The following is a 27,422-nucleotide window of genomic DNA, read 5'->3' as shown; positions in this document are numbered from 1 at the left end:
ACACATTACACACACTACACACACACACACACATACTTAGTGTTGGGGCAGTGGGTATATTAGCCACTAGCTGCTCTACATGCATGCAGCAGTGACTGCAGGGACCCATGCAGGAGGAAGGGGTTGTATGCGGCAGCACTGACTAATGCGTCCTAAGGCGCCACCTACAGTGCGTGGGGGTGAGCGTGGAGGACAAGGTGCTGGGGCGGTAGCGGTATTTTCCGGGCAGGCTGCGGGCCCGGTTCAGACCAGCCAGGCTGAGGCGTGACTGTGAAGGCGGCGCCGGAGGGAGAAGGCTTCCTTTACGGTTATTAACAAGAGGTACGGCAGTGGTGGAACACTCCACAACCGGCAGCACACTGGGAAGAGTGTTGGGAACAGCCATGCTGTTGGCCAGTTTGATGGAGTGGTTTTGAAAAGTCGGTATAACTTCCTCCTTTACTGTCAAACAGTGGAAGACAAAAACAAGGAGAGATGACTGTGAATTGGGTCAGTGACAAATAAGAGTGTCTACGATAAAGAAAAGGAAAAATATATATTAAAAATCTAGTATTTTAAAAAAATCTTTAAAACAGATGTGCCAAGTTTCTAGAAAATGTTTTTGTGTATCCATGTTGGTTTCATATAGTTTTGAAAATTGTTATACTTTTTTTTTTTTTTTTTTTAAGAATTTAAATTAGTCTAAAAATTGAAAAAAAATAAAAAGATTAAATGTATTAGTGTATTTAATTTATTATTAAATGTATTAACATTTTCTTTACACCTTAAATGTGAGTATACACATCCTTTACATTATTTTCAAAAAGGTTTGAAATTAATATTTTATATCAAAAATATTATTATTATACATCTATAATAAAAAAAATTCATTTATTTTTTAACTATCATGTATTATTAACACAATACAATATCATGAAGCTTGTGGCAAGTCACACCACATGATATTTTACAAGCTGAATTAAACTTGTCAAAAAAAGTAAAATTACCTAATATTTTAAGAGGCTGTAAATTAAAAACAAATCCCCGGTTAAAAAAAAAAAAACAGTAAAATAAAAAGCATTTTATAAGGTTTAAAATTGCTTTATAAAAGTCACCTAAAAGCACATGCCATTAGTGCTTCTAAACTAAATATATTATGATTAAAACATTGAAGCATTCATAATTCAATCACTGAACTGCATGAGAATTACATAAATATTTAAGTATGAAAATACAAGTTGACATGATTTTCATTGTTGCGCCATTTATTTCCCCCTTCGATTACCATTTACAGGCAGATCCACAAATCTGTGTGCCATAAAGGCAACCGCCGCATATTTGAATAATTGACGATGACCCCCTCAGTTTTATTAAACACTACTTAACCACTTGGCAAGCGCTTTAGGTGAAATGTTCAATATGACATTTGCTTTTCCATTGCTAATAAACATTAATTAATTAGAAGCACTTTCTTCCTCGCCTGCTCTGCGACAAGACAGAACAAAGCACGAACATACTATTCCTGATCACCGTCACAACGAATCAGGTCACAGTGCAGGTAGAGATGTGCTCACACAAGGGAACATAGCAATCTCTTTACGTTCTGCCTCAATATACGGCAAAGCCATGTTGAAACAACATCTAAAATGTGTGAAAATCAATACTTCACACAATACGCGAAAATGTCTTCGATTAAGCCGCGAAAAGCAGCAAAATAACAACAATCTGCAGTCTGACAGACAGGAGTCTGCGGTGTGTAAAAGAGACCTAAAGTGTTACACACGGGGAGTTATCAAGCTCACTGCCTGCCATCCCAGCCATAAGACTCCAGCCTAATGCTATCTACATAAAAGGCAAGAGGTTAACCAATATCTGGTGTAAGTGGAAAAGCAGTTTCCGCCCGCTCCCCAAACCTTGCTCAGAGCAATAAATAGATGGTTATTTCTGCCGTCAGCTGCCGCATAGATTTAAAGGCCGCCACAGATAACTCCTGGATTCATCTGGCCCCTGTCAAACACGAGTAGCATTATACAGAGAACATCCGCTGTGGCACTTTCACTGTGGATTTACAGTAATCCAGACGGCAACTGTCCCTTTCTGAAATGCAAATCCTGTGACGAGCCGCAATTGTGCATTCTTATCAGGGCCATTGTTAAATTATAGAAAATACATCTGCGAGAAAATGCATTTTAAAACTTTATCTAATTTTATGGCTGCTCTACATAAGTCAGTTCGGCATGCATACACTTTGTAACATTTTAAATCACCTTAAATTCTTCTAATTATTCATAAATTAGCATATTTTAAATTATACTTTTTAAATAAATGTGCAGCTAAGGTGTTTTTTTTTGTCCTCCAGATTCAGAAATATATCACAAAACATTTAAAAACAGTTTCAAAATAAATGATCACTTCTGCCAAACATTAACACAAATACATCAGGTTACATGCGAAATGAAACTTAACAGCAGTAAAACAAAAGCTCTCTCAGCATTCGTTGGCGACTCATTTTCCTAAAACACATTCAGTTGTGAACCGACCCCCAGACTGACACTGCGCTCCCATTTTCCCTGGAGTTGTAGCGCCATCTGCTGTTGGTGGCGTCACAATACAGAAACACGTGCAATACCTCACAGCATTTCTAGCTCTTCAATCATCCCTTGCAAGGACACAGAACGCTTTATGCAACATCTGGATTTCATATGGATCCCTCTATTCAGCACCTGACCTTTCTCATGCACATGTTTTAAAGTTGAGCAGCCCCTCTGATGCATTTGACCAGAACCCAGTGCTAAGAAACTGTCATCACAGCCCCCCTTCCCATCAATCCCCAGTAATCTACAGAGAGCTGAGGATGGCAGCTTTTGTGCTGTAATGCTAGTGGGGGTAAAATCAAAGAGCCAAAGCAGGCAGGTTGCACGAACGAATGAGGGAATGAGGAAAACAGAGAAGTGCACTTACGTGATCTGACATATCCGTTAAACTTATATTTGGCTGAGGGGAACACAGAGACCAATGAGAGAATACAGAGAGGAAGAGAGAGAGAATGAGGGTGAGACAGACAGGAGAAAGACAGTACATCACACTCACACAAGGACAGAAGAGAGGAAGGAAAGTCAAGTTAACAGCAGTTAAAGCAAAGAGGTTGATGAAGGTAATGGTATAAGCAGGAGATGATTAAAGAAACAAAAAACAAAAGAGATGATTGGTGGGGGGACTGGATTTAAATGAAGCGATGAAAATCAAGCTGCCTGTTCACAGTGTTTCCACAGCACGGATCCATTTTAAAAGTCAAATGTTGGATTCCCGTCCAAAGACCTATGGCGAATATACAGCCCAAATCCGACCAACCTCACAACGATCATTATGGTATTTGGAGTTCGGTTGGAGAAAAGAGAACGCTTTGATAAGTCATCATTTTATCCTTGACACTCAATTTGATGAAAACCAGTGAAACCGATCAAACAGATGTTAGCAATCTTGAGGCTTAAGCAAATAGTTAAACAACAAATTACAGATGTTTCCCATCACATAATAGCTTCTGTAAAAATTAAACGCTGCTGGTTGATCATTTTTGATCAGTAATTACTATCTTGTCAACTGCAGAACGCCAAACCGTAGGCATGGCCTGCTGGGAGAATCAAGATTATTATATGCTAAAAACTTGTGACAAAGCAAACAACATTAGTCATTAAAGTGAACATGAATTGATGTTTTGAATTGATGTTGTTTCTGTAATGTGGTGTATTTCTGAGTTAAACGATATTAGTGATATTTATATTAAGTATTGTAATATTTTAAAAGAACTAATATTGTAGATCTTTTTAAATTACCAAACATATTTCAATATTAAATACATCAGTATTTAACAATGACATTTTCTAAAGAATATTTAAAAAATTTAGGGGAAGACTTGAGCAGATCTATTGGCAACTGAATGGGTTGCTATTTAGATGTTGGTTAATTTTATCCAATAGCCTGTGCAGCCTAAATTTTCCATAACCTGGAAAATTTGGAAAGTCATTTTAGAGAAAAATCAGACCAATTTGAATAAACATTATGAGGCCAAACTATTTCTGTCTTTGGAATAATGAGCACTGAATCATTTAATACAAGACAAGGAATGCGTATTAAGCAGATAAATAGCGTCGATTTTGATTTCTTGTTGACTAAGTCATATATTGCATATGTATCCGGGTTTGATGCAGACAATCATAACGCAGGATGTGTTTGGATGCATGTAGGCTGCTCTGTACTGCTGCCCCCATCATTGCAAAGTCCCATCTTTCGTTCCGAGTACTGTATCTGATGCCATAAAGGTCACGGCGCTGGCCCAGGGCGGGGCGGTGACACAAATGCTCAAGCAGGGGCCCCACGCCGGTCCTGGCATATGTCGCTTGCGATCTGCGGGCGCAGGAAGAATCGGCCGACTCTCTGGCTAGCATCTGTCCTACACGGCGAAGGGATGACCGGCCCTGCTCCTGCCTGGTGGTAAGGAACTGTCAGGTTGAGTTTCATGACACACCAGCTGAGCTGGGGAAATGAAAGTGCAAACATAATTTTCATGTCAGGCTGCATAACAGCCGACGGTGCTGAGTTCCTCCCTGCAAGGAGCGGACAAGATCCACTCTCTGGGCTGCGCCACCCCGCCCTGCCATGCTCGTCACATCCTCGGCAAACTCCACAACCAACCGGAGTGGGCAGGAGGAGAGGAAAAAGACAAGAAAAAAAATGCCCAGAAGACTCCAAAAAGCCGCAACCCCTCTCAGTGTGCCAGGCGATTGTTGTTTACAAAACAGGCATGCCTAGGATTGCTCTGCTGGAAAGTTCCTAGTGAAGGCTCATAAGTTCAAAACAGGAATTAATACCCTTTGTGATGCTGAGCACCTTGAGAGTCTTTAAAGCTTGTGTAATGAGGGGATAAGTCTCGGCAGGTGGAGCGGAGGGACTGTTATTGTCATTGTAACTTAGAGCAGAGGCAGCTAACTTACTCGTTCAGGATATTTGCTCCCTAAAGCCTGCACTTGCAGAGATAACAAACTCTTGTTAATAGTGTGCAGTGCACCAGAGCTATAATGAGTGCTCCATTGCTCCCAACTCTTTGTCAACGACTCTCTGGGCTTTGACTGCAGCCAAAAGAGAGCAAGAAAGACAGTGTCAACTTCTCACGCATCTAATTTTCATACTAATAATTCTTTGTCTGGCTTTGGCAGGAAGGAGCATTACCATCCTGAGTGATGCATGCACAGAATCAGAGCAAAAAGTGCACAAGCGCTGTTTGAGAAAGCGCCCATCAGGGAACATTACTTCTGTAAGACAGAGTGCATGTACTGCCACACATTTCATGCATTCAGCAAAATTACTGCATCCAGGGGAGTAGTATTTATTTCAGCAATAACTGGGCTACTATTAATGTGCAATTTAGCGGAGAGTGCCACTAAATTGCCAGTTTAGTTGTGAAAGTTGCACATTTAATTGATGCAAAAAAGTCAGAAGTGCAAAAATAAGAGAAATAAAGCAGCACTTCTGTCCCATCTGATCAAAAGAACACGATCATAAATTTTGGGAATAATTCCGTAAAATTGAAATACAAATGGAACTTGTAGCCACTGTGGCTCTTTTAATAAAGGTAATAAATTACTTGGGGCCACAAAACAAATATAAAATAAAATAAACTATATAGAAAAATTTTTTTACATATTAAATACATACACACCACAGTTAAATTAAATTAGATACTATTATATTTTATCAATTTTTTGAATCTTTTGAATTTTCTGCTTTGAGTTTTAGTAATTTTGTTTTTCTTTTTTTTTTAGTAGTTTTTGTTAAATTTGTATTTCAGTTTTAGTTTTTAGTTATCTTAGTACTTCCAGTTAAATTTAATTAAAATGAGAAATGTTGCTTTGCCAGCAAGTTGATATAAAAGTTAACATTTTATTTCAATTAACATTTTTTGTAGCTTTTACTTAAACTATATATATATATATATATATATATATATATATATATATATATATATATATATATATATATATATATAAATAAAATATAAAGTGAATGTAGTAAATATAAATTAAATAAATACTGAAATTAAATCAATTAATTTAATTTAATAAAAATTTTACTTCAAGTAATTGTGCATAGAAACTTAGCAATTGCTGCTTTTATTCAAACAGGAGTAGAGGGTTCTTAGTTGGGCAGACGCATGCCGAACTAGAGACCAACACTGGTTCAGAACAGGGTCAATAACATGATGACGTGCTCGGAGAATTTCATCAGAAAATCATTATTGACTGAGCGAAATCAAAGTCAGATGGAGGAACTCTGTGAATTCCTCAGCACAAAGATGTAATGCTAGATCTGAGACTAAACCGATAGGAGGGAGTCAAAACAAAGCCGCAGCTGGCATTAGCGGTCAGCCTTGGCAAAAATGCACTCCATTCAGAAAAAACAGCAACGAAAACCAACGAAGGATGACGCTAGGTGAAGAGATCAGTAACTACGTAACGACCAGTAACTGGTATCCAGGGATATCACCACAGACCAAAACACGAGACACAAAGTCAACCTCATCATAGGGTTTGATGCTAATCTAAGCTGATGTGGTGAACAGTCGGAAGGCAGTCGCAGAGGAAATGCGATCGCCTGAACTGACCCCTGCTTTTATAGTAGGTCGCACTGCTGCTATTCCTAATTGACAGACGCTTTAGTATTTCACATCTGCTACGGCTTAATGAGAAGACCCCTGTTCGGCACTGTCCTTTACACAACTATCTGCTTCAGTCATCTGACCTCATCCAATAGCCTGAGTCACCGCCATCTCAATTGAGTTCCTGTCAGGAGATCTCTTTTTAACTTTCCCATTGAGCCTGACAGTCCCACTGTGGTATACAAGGCATTAAATAAAGCACATCGACTTTTTCTCCCCTGATTGCTGGCTAAGAGAAAATCATCGAGGAGGATCAGATCCTGTGGAAAGGGGGAGAGTTTGACGTGTTTTTTCAATTGCACCTAAATGTGGACTTCGCTGAAGGAAGAGGTTTTATTTCAGCCAGTGGAAATGGTGGAGGCATTAATGGCTTGCGGTTGTAAAACATGATTGTCCAAGAATAGCAGAAAAGACATTGCCAGTATATACTTACACTCTATGAACAGAAGAATCTCACTAAAGATCCCTTTCAATCACAATCTAGCATTTGGCATGCAAATTAAACATGATTTTAGTAAATAATGAACATATATATATAGTTTGACTGTATTTTTTTTTCCATTTACTGATCTCCTTCCAATTTTGCTCAGGGAACAAATAAAATCAAAAGGGATCTTGAGCAGTGAGCAGTGTTTCTAACATTTTTAACTGGGTGAGATAGCTTTGGAGCACATTCAAAATTCAAAAGACCAAAGGATTGTTGGTCTCCAGTGTTTCAACCTGGGGGGAAAAAACAGTTAGCCATTTGATTGCATCTTCCTTAATCTGATGAAGGTCTTCAAAATCACACGAACATGTCAAAACATCATTAGTGTCAGTTAGCCCATGGATGTTTCGATTAAAAGGACATCATATAGTTATTTAACAGATACATGTACACCTGCCATGTAAGTGTAAACACCAAAAACAGTGACTGCAAAAAGGTCACCAGCACCGCACAAGTGCTCCACTGACACAGCATGCGCCAACACAGTCCTACTGCACCTACTGCAGCACTAACACAAAAAAGCCACGTCACTTCAACTACCACCAATTCACCAAACAAAAAAAGAATATGTACTAGTGTACCAACCAATAAGCCACATATACGGAAATAATGGAGGAACGAAACAGACATGGCACATGAAACACGGCACAGACACGCACGCACTTACGGACACGCACACTCACACGCTCACAGGTCACGGACACCGGACGGCATGTGGTTTGGCGATCAAACTTACAGGCACGTAAACTGGTTGAGCAATCATGAACAGAGACAGAAGAAAGTGGGAAGGCCCTCTGAAGACTGTCCATGTTACTATGTACACTGCCTGACATGCACGAGCAGTCGCGCTCAGAGCGCCCGCAATCAAAACAACATGCCAGTTTCATTCGCTTGTAGACGGACATCTTGGCTACAGTCATGTGTTGGATGAGAGGAGAGGAAAGCAGCAGGTTAATGGCAAGGATCAAAAGAGCTTTTCAACCAGGGAAGTCTGAAGGTAACTTTTTCAAACAGGAACAAAAAATGCAATGCCTTAGCAGTACGCTCTGACAGACTTGACCCGCAGATGGACTGCTGCGCTCCCGCTTGAAATGCACTTCTGATTCGCTTTTGGTTCCGTTCACACTGCAGAAGTGAAGTTCGATCCAAATTTGAAGATTCGTGCCAAATCGGACTTTGAAAACATCTAACAGGGGGCTTGTTTAGGCGGGAAGCAGACGTCTCATTGGGGTCAAGCCGTGCCCTAAGGCTGATCATGTCATAAAAGGTCAAAAGGTCAGATATGACAATATGATCAGGGGTTGGGGCAAGGGACATTCAGGCAGAGAGGAATGGGTGAATGTGTTCAGCAGCAAAACCTCTTTGGATAACATCCTCTGTATCTAAAAGAGAGGATAACGTACCTGTATCCCATCATGCAGCAGCAGGTTATCTGCATCACAACGTGCTACAGGCTCTAACGTAGGTGCTCTATTCTATTCGTCAAACTCTGCTCAATCAGGGATTGGTTTGGAGATTTGTGTGGTAACATGCCAATAGGCTATTTCTTCGGTCCTTGATTAGAAGATGCTTTCACATGCATTGCGCATTTGATTCGAACATACAGTACGTGGAGTGTATTTTTTTTATTTTAATTTTTTTCCGGTTCTCAAAGGAGCTGTGGTGAGAGACTATAGCAGCATTTGATTGCTGTAAATCAGACTAAAAACAGTCCTTGGTATGCATTCTCCCGGTGCCACCTCGCTAACGGACCATAATCCAGTCTGGCACCCTCAAAAGAGCAAACAATCCACAGGGAAAAGCCTGCTTTTGACTTCCATCTGAGGTTACGAGCCCGAATTAAGAGGCCAATTTCAGTTTTATGCTGGAAAGATAATACGGTAAATGACTTGGCCTTTAGAGCCATAACCTCAGGGACTGTTATTCGTATAGGACCATGCATAACAGCTGAAATTAAGGAGAACAGGCATGCAGAGGGAGGCGACCGCGGTCGTATCTCTTGAAACGCCAACCCGGTCAACTGTTTATGGGGCTGAAACAGATTAAGGCAATGCGAAAACATGCAGCAGCGGGGCTTCTACTTAATTTCATGCTGAAATCTGTTGCTTCAGAGTTTGAGGGCTGACATTCATCGGAGCACATAGTATGTGGTTATGTTAGTCAGTGAGACATGGAGGGCGGAAGAGACACAAGACAACATGATGATGTGAGTGACTGAACATGACTACACAGTGAGCCTAATTACTGAGGCCTCTTTAACAGGACAACCCAATTTAGCAAGAATGCTCTCAGCATCCCTAACATCTGTCCTCACCCTTACAACATCCCATAATTCAAAGCAGGCAACGTCATATGTTAAAATACTAATGGACAGGAACATATCTGCAAGTTTTACTTATGCACACTATAGCCTACTTTGGGCTTAGACTTACAATGAGTAATATTAATTACAGTTTAGCCTTGCTTAAAATACTTAAAACAAAAGCGCCTTCATCTGTAAACCAATATAAAGCTAACAACACCCTGGCTCCTTGGGGAGACCTACATAAAGAAACCCAGGTGACAAGTGAGAAAACCCTGCATTGCACATTGGCTGATAGCAATCTTGCTAAATAGATTTACAAGGACCTCAGTGTTCCCATTCTGTTCCCATCTCATTTGTAGAACTACAGTGGCATCTAGTGGTCAACATTGTGTACAGCTAAGGTCAACACCACCATGAGCCTAACGTTGAGAGATGCACCTATCAGTGAGGGCAGTGAGTAAAAAAGGGCCCAACTACTGAAAGGAATTGAAATGCAGAACATTTCGATTCTGCCGATGGTTGTTGTGTTGTGTAGAAAGGATGGGCAGGGGCCGGGAGGTGGAGACAAAGGGGAGGCTGTAGGCAAGAGGGAGACCAGATTGTTTTGATTGTGTTTTGGAGACGATGCTCGTTAAACCTAAGAATTTGAAGAACTTCCCACAGAACTCTTTCCGCTCTCTGAAAATACAGCAGCATGCGAAATTGCCTCTGACAGCGAGGGGACGGATTCGAGTGGACTTAAACTCCCCCCTTGGCACTCATGAAGTCCATGACTAATAGTAGCAAAATCAATCAGCTTGTTCGAATTTTTAGATTGTCATGACATTCATTTCGGGTTTTGTTGAATTACGGGAGGGTCAAACAACCTTTGAAACGAACCTCTGATTTCAGAATTGTGCTGTTAGTAAATCTTTGGGAGGAATTGCGTTATTGGTCATGGCCTTATTGTTCTCTCCTGTTAAAGACTGGTTTGTAGGGGTCAGGGCCAGTTAATTCTGCTGTATTGTTTTGGGCTGAGGACAGTGGAGAGATGAGGCGTAGGAGGGATGCAGCAGCTAGACTGATACATGCAACATATATATATAGATATATAACTATTATCAGAGTGAGACAGTCAGACTTGTACTCTGGCCACAGGAAACCTGTTTTTACTCACAATATGTCACTACCAGTGAGAGGTTTAAATAAAGAGGCGGTATTCCAAGGCAGCAAGGAAGGAAATACATCAAGAAGTATGTCAATGATCAAAAAGAGGGTGAAATAAAAGAACACAAACTTCCATTAAAGCAATGGAAACCTCATCGTCTTTACTGTAAGGCTACTGGCATCTTCTCAGGTGACATTCAGTTTTGGGAGGGTGCATATAATCAAAAACATTTGAATAGGGTGATAACGAAAGAGAGCAACAGTTTATCCACTGTGTAAAAGGTTTTTTTTTTTGGGGGGGGGGGGGGGGGGGGGGGGGTAGAGAAATGAATCCTTTTATTGAGCAAGAAAAGCATTAAATTTAAAATGATCAAATACATTTTAAAAATCTTTCAAACATACACTGCTTTTTAAGAATCTTGAAAAAAAATCTTAGAAATAAGCATCACAGTTTCTATAAGAATATTAAGCAGCATAAATGTTTTCAACATTGATAAGAAATGTTAATTTTTTTTTTTTTTTTTTTTTTTTGAGCAGCAAATCAGAATGATTTCTGAAGGATCATGTGACACTTAAGACTGGAGTAATGATGCTGAAATTTCTGCTCTGCCATCATAGGAATAAATATATTCAAACAGAAAACAGCTATTTTAAATTGTAATATAATTTCACAATATTACTGTTTTTTTTTTTTTTTTTAGCTGAATTTTGGATCAATCTAATGCAGCCTTGGTGAGCAAAATTGGGAGTCTGTGTGTTATCAAACAGTTCATCATCTGAAACATCATGTATCATTTTCAAATAATTAAATGAATGTAAACAAAAATAAATAAGCAAGGGTTTGCAGTTAAAGGCAACTGTTTAAGTGTGCACAGTGAAAGGTCACTGGGAATGAAGCTGAATTATTCATCTTGTGGCTAACTGGTTTGGACAAATGCTTATATAGGTCATGTAACAACAATACATCATTCCAACATTAATGTTAATGTACACTCTATTTAACATAAATATTGCTTCATTCCACCAAGCCAAGATCAGCAAATCGAAAACAAACATTTAGGTGTTGCCGCATCTATATATAATTAAGAGGGTGTTTAAGGAAATACATTTCTATCAAATTATATAAATGTCTGTAGGAGCTTCTCTGACAGTGGACTACACTCTGAGCTATTAATCTCTCTTCTACTTCAGTGACTTCCTGTCAGAAAGTGTTTTCACCGGGCTGAGGCAGTGGGACATGACAGTGGCGCGTCCGAATGGCACTTGCGCTGGGCGTTCTGGGTAAACAGGGTGGATATGATTGGTAAAATGATCCTGAGCCAGGAGTGTGTTTTCGGTGTGTCTGGTGAGGATGGGCCAAGCTGCTCTTGCCTTTTGTTTTTCCACCTGACTAGTGTCGTTACCTCCGCCTCTCTCCTACTGACACCGCCACGAGCTGACAGCCTCTCTCTTTAGCCCAGCTAATCACGTTATTCCCTCTCTACATCTGTATCTCTCTCCACCATTAGCATGCTGACGACTGGCTTTCCTCAAGAGTCTCACTTTCACCTTGTCATCTTTATCCCTCCTTTTCTAGGCCTCTGGTTTGAAGCTAGTCTGTTTTAGATGAAGTCACTAGTTTCTACAGTTCATTGCTTTCTGCTTATTCTTTCATTTGGCTGTTCTCAAAGTGAAAAAGAAGACCCTAGGGGCTCTACTCATTTTTAGTATGGTTGTCATTTTATAGTGATTGCGAGGCAGCAATGTGTTTTGTAGATAATTGTGGTCTTGGACATGTCATTAATTACTCACCCTCATGTCGTTCCAAACACGTAAGACCATTGTTCATCTTCAGAGCACAAATTAAGATATTTTTGATGAAATCCAAAAGCTTTCTGATCCTGCATAAAAAACAATGCATCTAAAATGTTCCCAGACCCAGAAAGGTAGTAAGGACATCGGTAAAACAGTCCATGTGACATCAGTGGTTCAGCCATCATTTTAAGAAGCTACAAGAACACTTTTTGTGCATAAAGAAAACAAAAATAATGACTTTATTCAATAATTCTTCTCCAAATCACATCTTCCGCCATTATCATGAGTACCTCTGCTGTGTTGAATAAAGTTGTTCTTTTTGTTTTCTTTGCGCACAAAAAGTGTTCTTGTAGCTTCGTAAAATTACAGTAGAACCTCTTATGCCACATGGACTACTTTACTGATGTCCTTGCTACGTTTCTGGACCTAGGAACATTTCAGTTGCATTGCTGCCTTTGCAGGGGTCAGAAAGCTCTCAGATTTGATAAAAAATATCTTAATTTGTGTTGTGAAAGATGAACGAAGGTCTTACAGGTTTGGAACGACTTGAGGGACAAAAATCAATGACAGAATTTTCATTTTTGGGGTGAACAATCCTTTTAAGAAATTTCAAATTTAAGTGTGAAAATCTTCCACTGACAGCTGAACATTCCATCATTCAAAATGTAAACAACTGTGATATTACATCATTGTATTGTCATACTGAATTGCAATCAGTTACATCCATTACATCCATGTGCATAATGAATTGCAATTGTTCTGATCTTTTTTTACACTTCTGTCCAAATTTTTTTAAATGTTTTGAAAGAAGTCTCTTTTGCACAATGAGGCTACATTTATTTGATTAAAAACAAAGTTACAACAGTAACACTGTGAAATAAAAGTACAATTTAAAACACCTGTTTTAATATATTTCAATATATTTTAAAATGTAATTTGTTACTGTTGAAAAAAAGCTGAATTTTTAGCAGCCATTACTCCAGTCTTTAGTGTCACATGATCCTTCATGAAATCATTCGAATCATTCTAATATGCTGATTCATTGAACAACAAACATTTTTTCTTATTATCAGTGTTGAAAATAGTTTTGTTACTTAATTGTTTAGCAGAAATTTATATTAAGGATTATTTAATGAATAGAAAGTTCATAATTTTTCCCCATTTAAGTCACTTTTGAGGACAATAAACAGTATTCAGTAAATTCAGTAAATTATTTTGAATAAAAGCATTAATTTCTTTAAAAATCTTACTCTTTTTGAATGGTATCAGTTGTAGCAACACATGACTATCATCAAATGAGTAGTGTGTCGCAGTATTCATCAAAACGTACGTGAAAATACACTCTAAAAAATGCTGGGTTAAATACAACCCAGCGCTGGGTAAAATATGGACGAACCCAGCGATTGGGTTGTTTAGACCCAGCAGTTGGGTTACTGCCCAGAAGGTTGGGTTAAATATTTAACACAACTGTTGGTTGAAAACAACCCAGCATTTATTATGTCCAATATTTACCCAGCACTGGGTTGTATTTAGAGTCTACCCAGATGACCTACTGTTTCTGCTAAGATTCAGCAGTGCACATCTGATTTACACTATCCTAAAAGGCCATGGGAGCCATCAAATTCAAGCAGCTGAAAGGGGGGGGGGGTGAATTTGTAAGATGATTGGCTCTTTTGAAGTGTAAGCACTACAGTTGTTGCTAACAACTTAAGCCAAGTTCACACTACACGACTTTACATGTCGGCAGATCGCTGTGCTGTTCAGACTACATGACTTGATTGTGTGTCTTTTAGTCGTTGTGGCGTTCACACTACATGATTCTAAATGATCCGCAATCAGTGGTTACATACTACACGAGATGACAACAACTCTGTCACCCAACGACTGATTCGGTCCCTAAACCATGTTTTGTCATGAAAACACGCGAGAATTGACCGTTGGCAAAGAGCTTGATTGACAGGCGATCTGACCAATCAGAATGCGTATATTATGTGCCGCAGCTGCTATCCGCCATCTTGCCCGATAGCCACTGCCAGTCTTCATAGAAATACATCTTAAAACGGGGTGAAAAAGATCGACTGAATTGAAACTTTTTCAGTATAACTAAATATGTGCGGAGGGTTAAGCTGTGCTGTTGTTGGCTGCCACGGTAACGGCAATAAGCCAAGTTATTTAAAAGTACTTGATTTGCGTACCAAAAAATAATAAGTGTTAAATAATAAAATAATATGTTAAAATGTGTGCTCTTATCATTCTGTGGACAAAATCCCATGAACACATGTGCGCTCATCTGTTTTCAATGCAGGTTAACGGCGTCGCTTCATGTCATCTTCCCACTCATTAAACTATGACAGGTCCTTTACTGCAAAAAGACGGTCACTGCAACACTCTAAAGTGATGAAACCATGGCGCTATGTACTTTTTAAAACCATTTTCATAGGTTTGACGTTATACTGACGGCTCGGAAAATATCTAAATGCGCATTCCCAGTAGCTGCAGCTGTATCCCTTCTAGCCTTAACCACAAATCAGACAGAAGAGCAGATTAACTTCGGTGGACTTAAAATGGTGTGTTCAGAGGTTGAAATAAAACACTTTCCAATGTTTATTCATGTTCATTTCGTGCATTAAGTAAATATGAAAAGACGATCGGTTCACATGTTTGAACTGAGGCAATACAGTGATCTGTCACGACACATTGAAGAGCCACAAAAAGGTATTTATTGTTTGAATTTCTTTAAAAATGACTGAATTTAAAAGCTGAGAGTCCTGAGACCTTGTTTCATATCAGCAGTAACCTGCTCTGTCTTCTCTGTCGGTGTGTGGTCAGTTTCCTCTTTGCTCTGCGATGTGTTTTTCACTGCGTGAGAACGTGATGTTTAGTATGAGTGTTTGTCGGTCATGGCAACAGTAACTATTGGTGGTTAATAAAAAATATAGCAGCCAAAAGCCCGTGAAAGACGCTTATGTGCAAAAATAAAAGCCTAACTTTTCTTTAAGCGAAGTTGCTGCTGTTGTTTTTCTTCCGGTGACCTCAACCCATGCCTTCCTCTTTCACTGGTTGTAGCTCGTCACTACACCTGACACCACGTGATGTCGAGTCGGCCGACCAGATATTTGGCATGCTAGATATTTGTTTGGTGGCGGCGACGAGTCAGCGAGCCTCTTTGATGCATCGTTGTGTAGTTCACACAAAGATTGCGGAGCGCCAATCACCCGCTGATTTTCCCCCGATTACAGCCCGACCTGTCGGCGACCTCGTTAACTTGCAAATCGGGCTTAAATCAGGTTTAAAATCCTGTAGTGTGAACTAGCCTTATATTGTAATGTGACATGTGAACTGATTTTTGCAAATAGTATGTGAATAGAAAAGCAAAACTGTGAACTTAAAAAAAAAAAAAAAAAAAAAAATCTGAACTTTAAACATTACTTGTTTGCTGCCTTGCAAGTGTTTCTTTTCTCTTTTCTGCCTGACATGAGCCTATTATTTTATTTACAATGTGTAACTTTGTTTTAATAAAAAAAGGAACATTCCAAGAGAAACAACAATATCTGTCATGTTACACAACGTAGCAGTGCCCTACAAAGTGAAAAAGAGTTGGCGGACACTTTCCGTTTCATGCCGCGAGGGATGGTCGGGTGTACTTACTTCTCTTGCAGCCACACTTTTTAATCCTTTTGGGATCTGTGATGTCATCATGACATGCTTTGCAGTAGAAAAATGCTCTGAAGAAAGACAGTAAACAATTGAACATTCTGCTTCAAGTGTGCCCTACACATTTCAGAATGAAAAATTAAATACAAGACCACAAGTTATTTTGATGGATTTAGGAGATGATTACCTTTTCACCTCTTTGGCATCACTGGCGATAAAGAATCCCAGTGTTCCCTCCTGCATCTTAACGTGATTTCCCGGGTTGATCAGAATACTGTTCAGTCAGAAAAAGAGTCATTGTCATTAACATGAAAATCAATATTGCACATTCAAACACTCTAATCAATAGGAATGGTACACGTGGTTTTGGACCTTGTTAAGAAGACTGATGAGAAAACATGCATCAAATTTTGATACTGAAATTGAACTTTTGTACTCATAAAATACTGCAGGGAAAGGGACCTATTCAAAAATACTGCTTAGGCCACTTGGTTTCACACAAATACAGTACAGTACACAACAGAATGACTTGCCCATTTTAATTCTTTTTTTTTCTTTTTTTTAATGACGGTCTTAGATTGAATTGTCTAGGTGATGAGATCAAAGAAAGAATTAAAATTGGGGCAGAAACAGTCTAGGCGTTCTGGTCGACAGGCCTTCAGAAACTCATGGTGTGAGGTCTATCGCCACACAGAAGCGCAATTTAATTCCTTCTTTAGTGCGGTGGAAAGCAAGGGAATGACCAGCCCACCAAGAGTTCAGGGAGCATCCTGGGTCTCTGAATCTGCAGAAACAGCATAACTAAGCCAACACAAGCCATGCAGTTTTTTCTTAAAGTTGCTACTGCGCAAACAAGAAAGCGGAATTCCAGACATCTTTTCATAAATATTGTTACCATTATATTTGAAGCATCAGCTAATAAGCCAAGTTATCACTTTTATCATTGTTGTTGTGTAACCAAATTAAAAATAAGTACTGAGGCTTAGGTTGTGTAGAGGTTGTGCCACCAATAATCAGTATATGTCACTCTGACAGACTGATTTGTAAGTTTTGTTATTTTATATTTTTATTCATCATGTTTAACTTTACCGACTTTTTTAAACAGATATGACATACTGCATGTCATATCTTTTTTTCTTATATTTGAATTACTTTTTTTCAACTTGGGAGTACCTTTTGCTGCATAATATTATTGTTATAATTGTGATTTTTATTTTGATGAAACAGAAACATCTTGCAACAATATAAAAGTCTTTACTTTTTCTTTTTAATGTCAAAATGACAAATTATTCTGGATCAAATTCAGTACATTTGTTTTGGTTAACACAACCTTTGCTCTGAGTTTTGGCTCCTAGCGATTGCTCAATCCCAGGCTATTGTGAACAAATAAAACTTAAGCTAGCCCTGTCAGTGTCTTTTTGTAACTTCCCTTGGTGGGCAAGGAATTTTTGATGTTTATGAATCCAATGTCAGCTTCTGCCAGATATTTGGGAGAGTCTGGTTTGAAACTGTAGAGGTTCAGCAGTGTAGACAGAGCCACTACTGAACCACTGTATCATTCCCCATTAATTAGACAGAGACGAGACGACACAACACAACCATCAATGGTTGCCAGTTGTTAGGAATCATCAATGAATTGAGTGGTGGTTGCAACACCTGACAAATGCCCAGCCTGACTAGAGGGTCATGGCCAGAGAGCCCAGACGAAAGGGAAAGGTACATGAAAGACATCCTATTATTCCATAGACTCGAGACTGTGGCCAGATCATTGGCTCTCAAAATCCATACACTTAAATACCATTTGATACATGCAGACTATCAAAATCCTTTCCTCTGGGCTCGTCAAATAACCACTTCATCAGAAATGAAGGCCAAAAGAGGGGGATTTAATCTATCATAAAGCGGAAGTTGGCTGGTCAGTTAATGAAAACATCAAACGAAAATGTCTCTGTCTTGCTTGAAATCATTGTGCTGGATTATTTATCACTGAGCTTTACATCTGATTAAATAGCCCCCTTAGCGAGAAGCAGCACATTTGACATGCCGTTCAGAAGATGAATGCAAACACTCATTCACTGACATATTCATACACATTGCTCCCCAAATTTGAGATTTTCACACCGTTTGACACTAAATCATACAGACGCCTAATGCAATGGGCTGATCACAGACCGACTGCATGGAAACATAGGCTTCTGTTCAGACCAAACCTCATATTATGGGAAACAAAGCAAGCATCACACATCACGTGACAGAGCATACAGGCATGCATTTACCAAGAGCGTCACAACCAAGGGCTAAAAGAAAGCAGGTGCAGCCACCGCACAGCGGCACGTAGATGCAAACTGTTGCAGTAACTTCTGTGCAGTTGGATTGTTGTATAGAACACCAAACTGACAGGAAGTGACCTCACTTCATAAACATCTACTCAGAGACGCACAGGCATTTGGGGACATGATGAACGTCTGTTTCAGACAAACACTGACAAACAGATCGACCCTTCAGTCACACACACTTGCACTCGACAGAATCAACATCACATTCATAAACATAAATCACACTCTTTCTGACACACACAAAGACACACAAACGCAATACAGTGTTAGAGTGGTAATGACAGAAAAGGCAAAGATGGTCGCCATGAATAGTGTGGCCTTTACTAACCAATCGGTGTTTAGCGTTTAATACTGCGTGAAGTAAAACTTGCCATATTGAGACATCAGTTCTTAATGGGCAAACACTAGTATTTTCTCATATATAATGTACTGAGTACAGCTGTTTTCCTATTAGGTGCATTATGAAATAAGTGAAAAAAAAACCTTAAGTACTGTTCGCATGGAGAGCACAACGCTGAAAAAGACACAGGCAGAAATGATTTGCAGCTGATGAACACTGAAAAATAATCAAACGGGGAAAAAAAAAAAAAAAAGGAGAGGAGAGGAATCTGAGAACAAAAACCAGAGATGAACGAACATGGAGTGGATAAATGCTGTGTTGATATGTGAACAGCACAGACGAAGAAACGAGTGAATCGAACAATAGCAACTACTCTCTCTGCCTGCAAAGAAGTTAGTGCATTAAGCACAAAGAGAATCACAATAAGCGAGATTTTGGCCATTTTTGAGAGGGAGGTAGTACAATATCCTTAAGCTTTTCTCCCACAGTTGATCTAAAGTGTAGAGGGGTGAGATAATGAAGAGGGCATACCGCTTTCTGCTTCTGCAAACAACAAGAACACATTATAAATCAAACATAGACTGGGAAAAAAGGAGGCGAGGTGTCAGTCATCTGTATCTGCACAGTAAGATCAGGAAATGAAAGAAAGAAAAAAAAAAAAAAAAAAAGTAGAGGGCAAAACAGTCACTTTCACCATGAAAAAAAAATACACTTCGCATTGGTTAACTCATCTGTCCTACAAAGGAAAAATTATGGTCTAAATCCCAAAGTGCGCTTCCAAGTTTAGACCAGCCCAGGACACCAAATTGAGAGTTACACTAAAGGATAATGTTGTGCCCTCTAAACGTTTTGCCATTATGTTGGGTACGGCAAAGTTATTAACCAAAGTTTAACAGCCATCCATTACAAAGTAATCAAACTATATGAACTGTATCACACCGAGTGACAGTAAAAAAAGACTTTTTTACTCCGTGTTGGCACAGAGAATAGTGGACATGAGTGGCACTTTTATGTGATATTCAGGAAAAACAAGGTTCTGTGTTACTTTTTTAGCAGGCGATTCAAAAAGAGTGAAAAAAGGAGAAAACTACTTCATAACTGTTCTGAATACACATCTATCTGAGACAATATGGCAAAAACCTTGTAGTGGTGGGCAGTATGGGCAAAATCTTACATCACAGCATGACTCATTTTTAACATGGTAATGGGATATATCACAAACAAGAAAACTGTTTATATTTGAAATAACCATGTTATAAATAACCAGAGAATTAAATAGTTCACAAAAGAAATACAATTAATCTAATTTGATCCTTTTATCTTTGTAACCTTTTAAACCTAAAAGATTAGATTATTCCTACTTAGTCAATGTAACTTAGTGAAAAAAACATGTTTGAATTATGTCACTTGAGTTAAAAACAAAATTGATAGTTAAGACTCAATTGACTGGATGAGCCATGTTGAAATACAACAATATGCCAAATAATCATTGGGATTCCACAGAAAATTCTCCTTGCAATGTTGCAACTGTAAACTCAACAAATAAAAAACCAAAAAAACAACCTTGTTTGACACAGATCCCACACTTTCTGTGAGACACAAATAATGAGAAATAGCCAATATATTAATCTACTGTGAAATAGACAGAGAAGCAGAATGTCTACATACATTTCTAGTGGCCCACAATATATACTGTCATACCGCCCATCCCTATTAAAAAAAAGTGAACAAACATAACCAGGTCTTCTGGCTGATATTTTGATGTGTGTGTTTTCAGGCCAACTTAGTTCACACTGTGTACACAAAAATGTATTAGTAAGAGTTACAGTGTACAGAAACATTGGAACACAGGTTGTGGATGTGGGAAGGGGTGGTGGGATTTGGCAAAGTCGAAGTTACTGAGACAGAGTACTTCATGTTATTAGTTCCAATGGGTCACTTAACAGAATGCCACAGAAGTGCTATTGATAGAAGGCTCTTTACTCGGAGAGTAAACCCTCATCAATACAGCACAGTGAGTCTGAGCAGATGTCATGGCTCTTTGGCTTCACGGTGACTCTAACAGACAGTGATCGGCAACTGTAATGCTGTGAGAGTCGAGCTGAGGTGAACTTCCTCCAGTGACAAGAACGTAACATGCTGCTGTCTCAATGAGAGCGATTTCAATTTGAAACCAGATTAGATTACTCACAGAGATTAAATGATGAAAACCTGCCAGCCTTTTCTTACAACAATGTCTAGCAAGTAAAAAAGGATAACTATACTGTAGGGGGTCTGTAGGACCAATGAGGGACACAATTGCTTTGCCCCTCTTTGGTCAGTGTATTATGAATGGTGGAGTTGAAGATCGAAGGGGAACAAACCTGCTTTCCCTCTGCTCTGACTTGTACTCAACAGCGATCAACAACAACTTGAGCTTCACATAGCACAGCCTGAAACAGAGAACAGACATTTAGTGTCCAGAAGTTGTCATTCAGCAATTTAAATTCGTAAGACCAATTGAATTGGCCTTTAAAAACTATTTAATGTTCATCTACTGCAATCAGAAGAGTCTATTACAGTGAAATGTCATTGGTTCAAAATCTCGCTTCACATTAAATATCAAATTTGTTCCAAGTGGCTGTGACTGTGTCAAGCAACTGTTTCACATTCAGTGTGGACAAACAAATAGTTTGATACTGAAAATGTATCACATCGTGTCTGGTCAGGACGTGATAGTTCAGGTTTGCAGTAAATATGGCAGTGTATTAAAAAATAATTTATTAGAGCCTGTATGATACTTACTACAGTGTGTTTGTATACAGAGTCACGGTGTGCTGTAAAGCTCCCATGCATTAGTGCAGAAGCATACTTACTCACAAACTGCAGGAAATGAAAGCCCCACAAAGGCACTGGACAGGTACTCAGTGTACATTTCATTGGCTACTCCCTCCAGGTAATACTTCTGCCATGTGTCCTCCTCAATCTGCACAGGAAAAAACAGTTGGATTCAGATACACACATTCAGGGAAGACACCATTTAATTTGATGGAAATGGATAGATAGCAATCAGAACATATCTAAACAATTTTACCATAAGCCTCAAGAAAATTATATCTGACTTAGTAGTTCACCCAAAAAAGCAAAAGAAAGTTATCATTTACTCAACTTCATGTCTAAACCCATAACAATTTTGCTCATCAACAACTGGAGATATATATTTTTTTAATGAAACCTGAGTGATTTATGTGCCTCTCTTAAAAATCCATTCCACCAAACCATAAATACATCATAAGAGAAATCCATATGAATCAAGCACTTTAAATCCAAGTCTTCTGAAAAGGCACAATTGCTTTATATTATACAAAGAATTTTGTCTTTTCAGAAGATTTTGAGATTGAACAGATTAAATGTGGGTTTTTATTCACATTAAAACTCTGGTACATAGAGCTAATCAAATATGGTAAGTGGAAAGTCAACCATGCTTGTTTGATGCACAAAAACCAATGAGGCTTGTTTACCATATTTGATGTAGTCTATGTATGTGTGTTGATGTGAATAAAAGCCTAAATAAATCTGTTTTTCATATAAAGGTCTCCTCAGAAGACTTGGATTAAATTGCTTGATTCATATAGATTCATTTCACAATTCCTTTAAGAACTTTTTAAAGTATTGGTGTAATGGATTTTCAATGGAGGTACTGAAATCTTTCTGGTTTCATTAAAAAATATCTAAGTGTTATGGGTTTGGAATGACACGAGGGTAAATAACTGACGACTGTTTTTGGGTGAACTATCCTTTAAAGAACATGTTTTTCCAAAAGTCTTCAAGTGGAAAAAAGAAAACAGCTTGTTTTCATGTGCATCAAATTAAGTATGGCATCTACCCTGACTGAGGTGGATAACTATTATGATGCATTGTGCATCTCATATCATGAGTGCCATTCATTCAAAACACAGTTTAAACATGCCTTACACTTTGAAGTGTCTCTATCATTCTTCCACACCTGTAACATTTCAACCTTTGTCAGAGTTGGAGAATAAAAGGCCAGGGCATATTCCTGTGTCTGAGCTCACAGCTGGTCTCTTCATCATCCTCTCATTACATGCGTCTCAGGATGTGGAGCGGGTGGGGCTGTGATAAGCAGCGGAGCTATTAGGCAAACACTCTGCCATTAGTCAGCCATCTCGCCCAGCCAACGTCTGTCTGACAAACAGTCAAGAGAGACGCTTTCAAAGCCAGGCCCGACTCCCTTTCCCACTACCAGGTTAAGAGCACTTGCATTCTGGGCAGGCATCTTTTAGGGCGGCACTAATGGGTAGAGTTTTTTCATTTAGTCCTAAAGAGATGGCAGCTATTTACCGTAGACTTCTTAAATTACCCCGCACGTTTGCGCCCTGCCTGTCAGAGCTGATGTAAGTGTTACGAGCGTGTTCTCTCGCACCCACTGAACAATCATTTTCTCCAGTCTCTCTAGAGAGCCCGATCCAAAAGCCCTCTGCTTACTGCTTTTTTGTTAAACCTGAAGAGACCAGATAAAAGATTCATGCTGAACATTCTTGAGGTTTTATTTGTAGCGAACGGCACACCACATCAGAGATTTCTAGTTAGAACAACAGACAATGCAAATGTATTTGTGGCTGTGTGAATGTGTGTGTCCTTGGGGTGTGGGTCTCATTAACACCTCTCAGTAACACCCTTCTGCTCTGCTTCCTGAATGCCCACTCAAATCAGTCCTCTCTAACCCCGCTTCTTCAGCAGACAGACCGCCCTTACACTCTCACACATTGTCTGTGTTGTCTTATTTGGGGTATCAATGAGCCTTACGTGAAATTCTTGATGGAAACGGACTAAAGATATTTCAGATTTTACTATTACTATTATACTGGTCTATTTTACAAGGAATGAACCTAATTAAAGCTGACTCTTACAAGAAACAATGCTTCTATTGCACAGCTGATGGACAATGTTAAAGCGTAAGTTCATCCATACATGGAAATTCTGTCATTAATTATTCACCCTCATGTCGTTGCAAACCTTTCTGACCCTGCATTGACAGCAAATCAACTACCACATTCAAGGCCCAGAAAGGTAGTAAGGGCACTGTCAAAATAGTCCATGTGACATCAGTGGTATGATTGGCTTCATCACACGTGTCTCCTCTCCACCAATAAGCTGGTGTGTGGTGGGCGTTCTGGCGCAAAATGGCTGCAGTCGCATCATCCAGGTGGATGCCGCACATTGGTGGTGGTTGAGGAGATTCCCCCTCTTCTATGTAAAGTGCTTTGAGTACCCAGAAAAGCGCTATATAAATGTAACGAATTATTATTATAACCTGGTTCATCAAAAATATCTTAATTTGTGTTCTGAAGATAAACAAAGGTCTTTCGTGTTTGGAACGACACGAGGGATTTTTAACAATACTGATGCACTTTCCTCTTCACCCAAACAGATGCCCTGTTTGAGTCATAGAAATTGTTTTTAGTGTTACCATGGTATCTTTTGTAAGCATGGACATTGGTTTGAGAGGTTAGATGTGTGTTGTGTTGTATGCTACACTCTGGCATGGGTGGTCTGGGCTGTCTCTCCTCTGTGTTTTTATGAGAAGAGTGATGTGCCCTGCAGATGTTTCCGCACATGCCACATTTAAATAGTCATTATAAAGTAATTCCTCATCTCTTTATGACAAGAGAATGCTGCTCTCCATGTCGAAAGGCTGCACAGCATTGGAAAAAAAAAAATCAAAGAGAGTAAAATATAGCCCCTTGCGGATTTCAGAATAAGTTTTACAATCGCTGCGAAATTCTTTTGCTCTCTCTTTATCTCTCCATTTTTCCAAAGGGCTCCATCCAAATCTGAACCACCTGATAATAACCCACCACCTCACTTCAGCCATTCAGGCTTCAGACCGTTTTATTTAGTGTTTTCTTTAAAAGAGCGATCTGTATGGCTCTGAGCGGTCTGGTTAGGTTGGACGATAAATAAAGATGGCTTTGGGGTGCCGTTCATTGACTATGAAACAGGCACATGGTTCGCATTTCCCCGCTCTATCGGCACGCAGGAGGACAGTAAATTCAGCAAGAGGAAAAACCACTAATTTACATCCTCACTTCCACCATGCCATGGACTCATATAAATTACCTCATAATGGCAGCGGCAATGCTGTGTTGCTGTCCCGAGTAGGTCCCAAATGAGACCGCAAGGCTCAGAAGATGATTTACTCCATACCATAATGGCTTTGGTGATTGAGCTGAAGTGGGGATGGAGGCTGATTCTACTCTATGGGTTTTATCAAGGCCCAAGACGGGCTGATGGTACCTTGATATATGACCTCATGGAGAAGAGGTTGGCGAGCATGGTGGACAGGCCCTGTGCCAGGCAGCTCTGGGCTATGAAGCCTGCCTTCAGCTCGGCCAGGCAGATCGCATCATCCCCCTCCTTCCAGTTCCAGCTGGGAATGTTTAGCAGATGGGCCTGAGGAGACACGGGACGAGACAAGGGGAAGTTAACAATGTCCCCTGCTGAGAAGTCTAACAAGTGTAGTAAAGAAAAACACCAGCAAAAAAGTGAAAATCAATACATTTCTTACAGTTTAGGGAGAAGTGGAAGATCAAAACTAATTTGTAACAGATAAACATGAAGTTCTTATATATATTATATTAAGGTTTGAAACGTACAGTAGAAAACACTGTCAAAAAAAGCATGTTACAACAGTCCACGTCTCCCCTACCTAGTTAGATTATATAAATCTGTCAAACTGATAACGCAAATCTCATAACAGTAGCACGTCACTATTTCATATCTCGTTGCTAACACAGCGGGTTTGCTGACAGTCCTCTAAAACAGTTGTCTACAGTTGACATTCAATTGCTCTCGAGTGAACAATCCCATGAACAAAAACATCCATCAAGTCATTAACATCCATCTCCTGTTCCTGCGCTCCCTGGTGAATACAAAGCTGCGTTCATGTTGCTGTAATAGGGGATAAACATTGAAGGGAAAAGATATGTAGACGTACTGTATTTGATTCCTGTGAACTTATAAAATTCTTGTTGTCATGGGCAGCTGAATCTGAGGGTCTGTTCTCATATTGCACATGTTTATCTGCCACATGTCAGACTTTTAGATTTTTAGATTCTTTGTACATTATTTGTATTCCTTCTGTTTAGGTCTTGATAATTTTATTGTTGATTTGAATTGACATAGCAACAGAAAAGATCACTTCCTACCTTGTTGTGGTACTGCAACATTTGAGTAATTATTCTGATCTTTGGATGGTAGTTCTTGATAGATATTACTCTGTAAAAAGAAGAAGCATTTGTATTAATTTTCAGGTTATTTAAAGCCAACATAAAACAGCATTTGCAGGGAAAAGAAAAAAAAGATAGAATTTAAAACTTTGTTTCTTCAGAAGAATGAATTTTGATTAAAGGTGCATTCAGTAATTTATTGCTTATTTAAAAAAAAACAAAAAAAAATTCACTCTTCAGATACACTTCAAAAGTTTGGGGTCTGTAAAATTCTTTAATGTTTTTAAAAGAAGTCTCTTATGTTCACAGAGGCTGCATTTATTTGATCAAAAATAGAGTAAAACCAGTGGGTTCGAGTCTCGGGTCCGGCAGAGATTGTAGGTGGGGGGAGTGAATAACCAACACTCTCTCCACCCTTAATACCACGACTGAGGTGAGACCCTTGATCAAGGCACCGAACCCCCAACTGCTCCCCGGGCACCTCAGCAATGGCTGCCCACTGCTCTGGGTGTATGTTCACTACTGTGTGTGCACTTGGATGGGTTAAATGCAGAGCACACATTCAGAGTATGGGTCACCATACTTGGCCACACACCACTTCCCTCCCTCCCTCCCTCCCCTAATTTCAAAATTAAAATTGTAATTAAAATTTTAATATTTTTTATCAATTTAATGCATCCTTGCCAAACGAAAGTATTATTTCTTTCTTTCTGACCTCAAACTTTTGAACGGTAGTATATGAACGGCACTTTTGAGAAAAATCATTCAAATGATGTACATTCACATGAGATGACGACTCTAGACATATTAATCTTCTACAAAAATCTGTTTTATTCTGCATGGAGCAGGTTGCTCCCTAATGTAAACAAAAACCTACTGAGTGCACCTTTAACCTCCAGGAGGACCGTCCCAGAATTCACCATCGTAAGTCATTTTGAATTAAAAACAAGCATCTGGTGTGAATGGATATGAATAAAAAAATAAATGAATCTTTCATTTCCATAGAGGAGGCTGTGATATGTGGCGGAACAGTGTGATTTCCCTGTGAAATCCAGTCTTGATTTCTCTCCAGTCTCGTAAGAGAGGTGTAGAATTTATTTCCATATTAAACTGCTCTATAACACATTAGTTCAGAAGAGCACTCCGAGAGCTGCCTAAATTAATATTTCATTTTCCAAATAGTCCAGCCTGGGTGCAATTCTGTGCGTTACTCATGGCTAAAGAACATCTCCAGCATGAAAGGAGAAATGGAAATATGTTTGCCCTCACTTCACACACTTTTTCAGAGCAATATTACTTCACTCCGTCCCAAAGGAAATTCCTCCTGGCTCCTTTCATCTGTGTCCAGGTATAACATGTGTGAATCTGACCTGAGACGCCGAGTATCCCATTCACACCTTCCTTTAACAGCACAGGAGGGTGAAAGACATCAGCTTTCAA

The 27,422-nt window shown here is 39.2% G+C and overlaps 1 protein-coding gene across 4 annotated transcripts in view; it reads right to left on the bottom strand.

Moving 5' to 3' along the window:
* The window catches only part of LOC306884548 (calcium-activated potassium channel subunit alpha-1a-like), a gene marked incomplete at its 3' end in the record, with an annotated part of 203,388 nt that overhangs the window by 31,946 nt on the left and 144,020 nt on the right, over positions 1–27,422 (bottom strand). For 3 of the 4 annotated variants that reach the window (XM_079440502.1, XM_079440501.1, XM_079440503.1), the window contains exons 13-18: positions 25,962–26,031; positions 25,051–25,206; positions 21,609–21,718; positions 21,117–21,185; positions 16,265–16,351; positions 16,072–16,148 (exon numbers count right to left, since the gene is read on the bottom strand). In XM_079440502.1, coding sequence (XP_079296628.1) covers positions 16,072–16,148; positions 16,265–16,351; positions 21,117–21,185; positions 21,609–21,718; positions 25,051–25,206; positions 25,962–26,031 — 569 coding nt within the window. Of the gene's footprint in view, positions 1–7,914; positions 8,089–16,071; positions 16,149–16,264; positions 16,352–21,116; positions 21,186–21,608; positions 21,719–25,050; positions 25,207–25,961; positions 26,032–27,422 lie in introns of all 4 variants that reach the window. The other variant, XM_079440504.1, reaches the window with a different exon arrangement.

Source organism: Barbus barbus (assembly GCF_936440315.1).
Source record: "Barbus barbus genome assembly, chromosome: 18".
NCBI lineage: Eukaryota > Metazoa > Chordata > Actinopteri > Cypriniformes > Cyprinidae > Barbus > Barbus barbus.
This window is presented reverse-complemented; position numbering and strand designations above follow the sequence as displayed.